We start from the raw sequence: 8346 nt of genomic DNA, 5'->3' as shown, positions 1-8346 counted from the left end.
AACCAAAAAAAAAAAACAAACCAAAAACATAATGGGAATGGGTTTAAAATCAGAAATCTTAGTTCAAACCTTTTGTGGTCTCTTACTACAGTAATCAATTTCAGCACACAAAGTCATGCAGAATCACACACAGAATGAACCAGGCTGGAAGAGACTTTCAAGACCATCAAGCCCAGACTATGGCCCAACACCTCATCAACTAWACCATGGCACTGAGTGCCACATCCAGTCTTTTTTTAAACACATGGGCAGTGCAGCCTCTCCAGTTAATGCACAAGGCTGCTGGGAGTAAATCACACAAGGCACCAGAGCTGCAGAAGCAGCACATGTACATTAAGTCATGACTTCAATTAAAYACAGATACCTTTACAACACCACTCCTCCTTTTTAGTTTCTAAAGATGGCTTACACTCAAATAGCACTGTTCTCTGCCAAAGAAGCTCCATTTAGCCCTATCATTTCTCATTTGTTCTTACCTCGAGTCAACTCCAGGGCTTCTGGATGCACCATGTTAGCTACTCTAATTTCAATGTCAGGGCATTAAATCAGCACAAGAAAATGAGTGATTTTTGTGGAGTTAGTGAACTGACTAGCATCACTCTGCAACCAGACTAGTACTGGTACCAGAGCTGGTGCAAAGAAGGAGAAAACTGCATAGTGGAACCAGGCATGAGCAGGAGACGTGTGAAGCTTTTAAAAATATTCAGGAACCTGATAGCAAGGTAGGAAAGAGAAGCAGTAGGGGGGAAAAGACCTCTCTGTGTCTGTAGCAGTAAGACGATAATTTCTCATAGATTTAGCATTAAACCATAAATTAGATTAGATTAGCCCTGTTCAATCAGTGGAAGAGCAGGCATTGATTATCCTGAACTGAGTGTTAAATGAGCAGTGAAACCCAGATGGATGTTCAAAGGATACAGCACCAACTCCCTGTGCCTGTATATTCTCCCTGCACATGTAGCCCTTRGAGCATCTCATTAACAAGAAGCTCTCAGATTCTCCTGCTGGGAGCAGACAACAGCAAGAGGCAAACCTGTATAGTTATTTATTCCTTTATTAGAGATTCTTAAGCCACTGTTAATGAATCCTTTAATTTGCCTTTCTGTTATTATGGCAAGTAGAGGTAATGGTTCAAATTAACGTTCCCAAAYACACATCTAATTAAGTGAGAAGGCATCCTGTTACAGTCCTTCATCAGTGAGATAAGGAGTGACTGAGGCAATAAGCCACCTTAAAGCAAGTTATAAYCCTAAAAAGCAAGTTTAATTAACTTGCAGGAGAACATACAGGAGAAAGCCACCACTATTAGGATACTCTATGTAAGAAATGTCTAAATAGATATTAGCCAATTAAAAAGAAAGTTGAATAGCTTTGAGACGTATTTCTGATAGTAACTATATAATTTTAAAGTATAGCTCAACTTGAATTAAAAAAAAAAAAAAAATCCACATTTTAAAAATGAACTCAATCCAGGCTGCTACCAGTTCAAAATTTCAAGCACAGGAGGCTTGGCAAAAGAGGATAACCTTATTTTTCCTTTAAAAATGGACATAATTCTTCTTGCATGGTTTGAATAAAACAACYATGAAAAAATAATTTAAAGTCACAAAAAACAGGAAGAAAAAATTGTCCTAAAAAATACTGGGTTTGAGACATGCTTCTAGTCAACTCTTGTTTTTCCAAAAAAGCTGGAAACTTTTAGCAATTTTTGATTTATAAAAACTAGAGCTGCTACGTGTTAAGTACATTGTCAGGAAATGAAGACAAAAACAAGGCAATGCACAATTTGCCTGGACAGTTCACAGTCTGTGGTATCCTTCCCCTAATCTGGTCTTCTCCCCCTTCAACTGACCTTTCCAAAGAAACATATGGCAAAGCACTTTCACACAAAAAAAGAAGGCAAGGTTGTCCTTGGAGAAATCAATGCATCTCTATGCTTACTGGTATTTCAAAAYACAGAAATCACTATAATATTCTATTACATGCTAAATCAGTCCACCAAGTAACACACACAGAAATATTTTGTCTGAATATTTTATCAGAATTTACCAGAATAAGATAAACAAGCAGTCTCTCATTTCCTTGAGCTTACTGAGGAGCTAATGCCCTAAGAGTAATCCTTCGCTGATGCCACTTAATTATAAAAGTAAATTCTGCCCTGCCATATGGGYTGGCTTTTTTCTAAGAAAACAAATGAATTCCCAAGAAGGTTTCAGATTGCAATAGAACTCATTTATTTTTATCTGCCAGGTCACATTCAATATTAAGAACAATGCCTGAGGCAAATTTTAAAGATACATTTTCATGGGAACATGGATTGCATGATTAATGCGAAGGTGCACACTAGTGCTGGAGTGGTACCATTCACAGATTGCTGGTGATGCTGTAAGGAAACTGGAACAAGGCTACAAGACTTCAGCTTAATCAAATCAATACCGTTAGGAGAACTAGATGTTTTGCAGAACAAAAAAAAAAAAAATTACCAACCAGTGATAACCTTTTCACGAGGCATGGAAGACACCTGCTGAAATTTGGGGTGGGGACAGGGGGGACACATACAATGGTAAATAATCTGGTTCTGCACAGCAACGACAGAATGCCCACATACATTCAAAGGCCACATTTATTTCCCAAACTGGACAGGCAAGACCAATCTTAGCAATACAGGACAAGTAATTCCCTTCCCAGTTTTTGCCTGCCATGGCAAATACCATGGAATAAAGTCCCTTGCATATTTTTAGAGATCTCTATATGAACATTATTTCTGTTCTGATTTTGTTAGCCTCAGCAAAATGTGACAAAACTCATTGGTTTTTGACTAAATTACCCATGGCCAACTTAAACTATTTGRTTTTCTGTCAACACTGCTGTGCATTTATACTGCTACGTCCTTCCCTAGATGTACCTGCTGATGGATTTATGGGCAAGCACTGTGCACACGCTCAGTCTTTTATCCTGCATTACAATTCCAACCCTCTTCTCATCAGCTTTTTAGCACTCCTTCCTTACATTTCTATCTGATTTTAAACAAGTTAATCTTGTTTAAACACATAGAAACACAAATACACACTATTACAATTCAAAGTCTCCCAAGAACCTTGGGCAAAGAAATCAAAATTTCTCTGTCACTCTGGGAGACACCTTTTCGGCATCATAGGATCATATCTGTCTTTCCACATAGCTGCATGACACTGGCAACTTCCAACAGGAATGCAGTCTGGATCCCAGCTGGCATCTTTGATACCATTCTCTGTAAGACAAATTGTAAATATCTTCAGAGGCCATAGAACTTTAAAAATTAAAAAGAGTCACCTGGACCAAGTTTCAGCAATGGAGAACGGATTTAAAAATTTCCATTGGTGTCAAACTTTCACAATACTATTTCGTTTGGTCTCTAAGACAGAAAAATTTGGGCAGACTTCACTAAGCTCCGTTAAGGTGGAAAAAGATCAATTATGAACTTAAGCTCAGCCAGAACACAGCTCTTGGCTGTGAAAACCATTCCCCCTTGTTTAGAATACCATCAACTTACTAAAGCAGAATCCTAGAGGTGCAAGGATGGGTTGGGCTGACCCTAGTTGAAGACCTGGTACACACAAAAACTGCTCTATCACCCTCCTCCTCAACTGGGCAGGAAAAGGAAATATAACAAAAGGTTCATGAGTCGAGATAAGGACAGGGAGAGATCACTCACTCATTACCTTCATAGTAGTTTCAAAATAAAAACTACTCAAATAAATTAACCAAATTTATCACCAATCAAGATTAGAGCAGAAATAGAGAAGTAAAAGAAATCTTAAAAACATCTTCTCCCCATTCCTCCCTCCTACCCAGGCTTAACTCTATTCCTGACTCTTTGCTCCTCCCTGCCAGTGGCACAGGGGAATGGGGGCTATGGTCACTTCATAGTATACTGTTTCTGCCATTATTCCATCTCAGGAAGAGGAGTCCTTCCCCTGCTCCAGCATGGGGTCCCCTCCCACAGAAGACAGTCCTCCAGGAACTTCTCCAACATAGATCCTTCCCAGAGTCTGCAACTCCTCATGGACTCTCCGGAATGGATCCCTTCCATGGGGTGCAATCCCTCAGGAACAGACTACTGGTTCCTTCATGGGTCACAAGTCCTGCCAGGAAACCTGCTGCAGTGTGGGCTCCTCTCTCCAGGGAGCCACAAGTCCTGCCAGGAGCCTGCTCCAGGATGAGCTTCCCACAGGGTCACAGCCTCCTTCGGGCATCCCCCTGCTCTGGTGTGGATCTCCTCCGTGGGCTGTAGGTGGATCTCTGCAAAATCCATGGATCTCCATGGGCTGCAGGGGCACAGCTGCTTCACCATGGGCTGTACCATGGGTTGCAAGTGAATTTCAGCTCCGGCATCTGGAACATCTCCTCCACTTTCTTCTCCACTGACCATGGTGTCTGCAAAGCTGTTTCTCTATATTTTTTCACCCCTCTCTTCTGTGGACATAATTATCTGTCCTCAAGATTGTCATCACTGCTGGGCTCAGCCTTGGCCAGCAGCACATCTGCCTTGGAGCCAGCTGGCACTGGCTCTGCCGGACATGGGGAAGCTCCCAGCAGCTTCTCACTGAAACCACGCCTGTAGCCCCCTCCCACACCAGGCGCTTCCCATGCAAACCTGGTACACTGTTCTTGTGTGGATGTAAATCATAATGTGGGGGCTTCTCTTGGCAGAGTATACAGTACTGTAAGTTTATTTGTACCTTTATCACGTGCCCCATTGCCCGTTTTCTGTCTCTACCAGTGACTGAGKAGCAAAGAGAAATCCATGCTAGAAGGCTACAAATTAATCATTTTCACAATTGAACAGGAACTTTTCACTGTTCAGATCTCACTGGAATCACATTACACATGGTTATCAGCTTTTCAGTTCTGAAGTGTTAGTACAAGAAGACAATGATTTTAAAAAATGATCTATTCTAAGATAAATAGCTATATATCGAAAGATACTTCATCAGGAAGAATGAACTAACAATGCATTCTCCTCACTGTCTTTATGAGAATACAATTGTTTCTTAGGACAGAAAACAAATTCTTCAAACAGCTCTTTGAATATGTGAATCCAGCGAGGCAGATGTTCAAGAAATGTGTAGTAAAATTTTGTCCACAGGCCATAGCACAAGCATGGTAATATTAAATGCCCTGTTCGTGTGGCCCTGGGTGAAAGGTAACTAAAACCAGCTCATTAAGGGGAAAAAAAAAAAATCAACACGGCCAGTTGAAGCTATGAAATGCTGCAAAAACCATTCCTGCAAATAAAGAGAAAACTCRGCACAATACTCACAGTGAATGGATTCGTTCTACATGCAGCCAGGACTACACGCAAAAGGTGCAGAAACAGTAAAGTTATCTTTGAGATCAACACTTGCAGTTTTGAGACTACAGTACCCTGATAATTGCTTGCCAGATTTATCTGAATCTAGGACCCCAGGATGTACAAAGGTGTGTAGTGGAAAGGATGTACAGATATCAATAATAGATATAATGAGAGAAACCTGACGGCAAATTTAGTTATTCTAAAGTAAGATCTCCATGGCCAAATACAGCAACACTGGAAAGGCTAAAATTTAGAATGGAAATGCAGAATAAGGAAAGAGAAAATCTAATCATTTCTATGAACAAATAACAACTAACTAACAACAGTGAACTGTGTAAAACAAAATTTCTCTTGTAATTTTAATGACACTGAATATTTTTAGTTTTACAATTTTYGTCAGAACAAGAGATATAAAGCTCTGAAGCAGCTTTAACTTACAGAGAAAAAATCTTTTGACGTAGGGGATCTTTTCCAAAAAGCAGAATTGACAGTTGACATGTTTTTGTAGTCACTACTTATTCAACAAAATCATCCAAAGCTTATCCCACAGTGATTCAAAAGGCTTCATCAAAAGCTCCAGTTTAAATGAGCCTATTTTTTTTCCCAGATTTGGACCCCAAATTAAAAATAAATAAAAAATAAATAAGAATAAAAAATGAGAGGAGTGAATTTTTTTTTTTTTAACAGATATTGGGATATCTGTACAAATTGCACTGATCCAACACACATTTCCATGGATCTGTGGAGAGGCTCAGACAACTTATGGTGAGTTGATAACCTCAAAGTACCAGCAGTTGATAACCTCACAGCTCGTTTCATTTGGTAGCTCACAGAATTGAAAAATCAACATGAGTGCACAGAATATCCCACTTCATGTGGGATACAAAAGACATACATATGTGTCACACACATACCTACTCCCACACTCAGAAAGTTTTCCCCTGTAGATAAACAACTTCCACTGGCCTAAAGACAAAAGTTTTCTTGCAATGCATTTTATAACTCTGCATTTTGAATCTCATTTTCAGCTAAGAAGCAAACTGGGAAACAGAACTGTGTTCCAATACTAAACCTAACAGATAAGTGAAGTGACCAGAGCTTCGTTGAWTCAAAAGTAAAATATATTCAGAAGACAGGTGTGAATAACAAGTTTAGATGGTTAAATATTTTTTGGCCAACCAAGATGTTTTACTAAACCTCATATGCTAAGAGAAAAAAAAAACTAGTGCTCAAAGACTGTCACTGCTTCAATGTTGACATCTAAGAGTGTGTCACTGTTGATCACAGCTTGCAGAGCTCTCTCCTCCTGTGCAAACAGTGTGACTGTCACCAACTTTACCACTAATTCTGYAGTCTTTAGCAGATCGCTCCTGGCATTGTGTGTAGTGAATAATTATTAGAAACATCCCAACACGAAAAGCCATACGGTGCAGCCAAATTTGGGATCATCCTAAGTTTTATGCAATGGCAACTTTTGTCACATTGTCATAYGGCACCTGCTTGTTCTACCACATACACCCAAAGATTTTGTACTCCAGGACAGTCCTCTTAAAAATTAGAATAGTGTCAGCTRTTATGAAGCTTGATACCAGGCAGTCAGTCCATCTCTTAACTCTGGTCAGGGATAAGAGAAATAAACACMCATAACATTCAGTTTAGTGGGTCTAAAAGGCAGGGGACTCACACAAGAACACACTGATATTGGAATTTGACTAAATATTACTTATCAACCAAGAACAAAATCCAGTCTGATACAACACAAAAAAAAAACCAAAATAGATTTCTCACCTTGCTCCAGCAATAAGCTCTTTTTGTCCTGGGTCAAATGTTAACTGTGAGAAGTCCACAGCATCTTCTGCTTTGAACACGTGTAGCCAAGGGGCAATTTCTAAAAACAATCAAGAAACACATCTTTTACTATAACTGTTATAGGGGTAGTGCATCAAGTAGCCACCATTAAATTTGCAGACATTTCATGTGGGGCTGCAAGTTTTCTCCTTAGGGTCCTCTAAGGAAACATAGGACACTTTCACCACCATGCCATTGAATTTATAGCACAGGCCTGTAAAATATATACGACAGCCACCTGATACACGCTTGAATCAAGTATCCATATTTTCTTCCGAACTGTTTTTTCCTCCCTGGGTAAAGCAGAAAGCACCACAGTACAACTGCAATTCACTGGTACATACTCAAGCCTAGTCAGATTAATTTTCCGTACATCAAAAGCAGCTGAGGACTAGAGGACTTTTTTAGTTAGTTATTTATTTAGTTACTCATTTTCTTTAGAAAATGATCAGATTAAGTGAAAAGCAATGAGAAAAACAAAAAAAAAAATTTACTTTCTATCATTTTCACAAGGAAAAGGTTGAGAAATGAGGGATGAAAAAGAAAAATGCTTGCCATTCATTGATTTTTTTTTCCCACCTTCCTTTCTCAGACCAATTTAGTGCCACATTAAGCAGGGCAGACAAGCATGTGAGTTGCTGAAAACCAGCAAGGGGCATTACTTGTATTTAGTATATAAACGTGTTCCTACTTTCAAACTTAAACACATATAAATAGCTGTAAATCAAATCCTTAAATATTCTCATAGAATACATTAAATTCTATTCACATAGAATACATTAAATAGACACACAATACAAAAAATTGCTGCAACAATAAAAATGCGTCTCTAAAAAAAAGTCCAGTTGTATAAAACCCTCATCCTCCAGAGTTTTACCATTGTCAGGATATTGATTGCAGCTTTTTTTATCTTTAATATAGTCACAAAGTAGTGGTATGGAACTTCAGTGAAAGGTGAAAAGGGCGATGTATGTACAGCACAACAGGCTGTCGGACTGTCTGTTTGAAGGCCACAGGTGTGAAAATTGAAAGAACAAAGGTGAGCACATAGTCATGACCATGACCATGCTTTAGAGCACAGAGTCAAAACCAACCCCCCTGAAGATGCTGCAGCAGTGCAATTTTTGGTAGTGGTACCATCAGCTACAGCTCAGGTTAACAAC

General features: G+C 39.2%; 1 protein-coding gene across 1 annotated transcript in view; it reads right to left on the bottom strand.

Moving 5' to 3' along the window:
• The window catches only part of SEMA5A (semaphorin 5A), a gene marked incomplete at its 5' end in the record, with an annotated part of 210120 nt that overhangs the window by 184588 nt on the left and 17186 nt on the right, over window positions 1-8346 (bottom strand). Inside the window, one exon of the mRNA XM_057370806.1 lies at window positions 7124-7223. Coding sequence (XP_057226789.1) covers window positions 7124-7223 — 100 coding nt within the window. The remainder of the gene's footprint in view (window positions 1-7123; window positions 7224-8346) is intronic.

The sequence above is a fragment of the Malurus melanocephalus genome, unplaced genomic scaffold (assembly GCF_030028575.1).
Source record: "Malurus melanocephalus ecotype Western Australia unplaced genomic scaffold, MMel_1.1 scaffold_133, whole genome shotgun sequence".
NCBI lineage: Eukaryota > Metazoa > Chordata > Aves > Passeriformes > Maluridae > Malurus > Malurus melanocephalus.
This window is presented reverse-complemented; position numbering and strand designations above follow the sequence as displayed.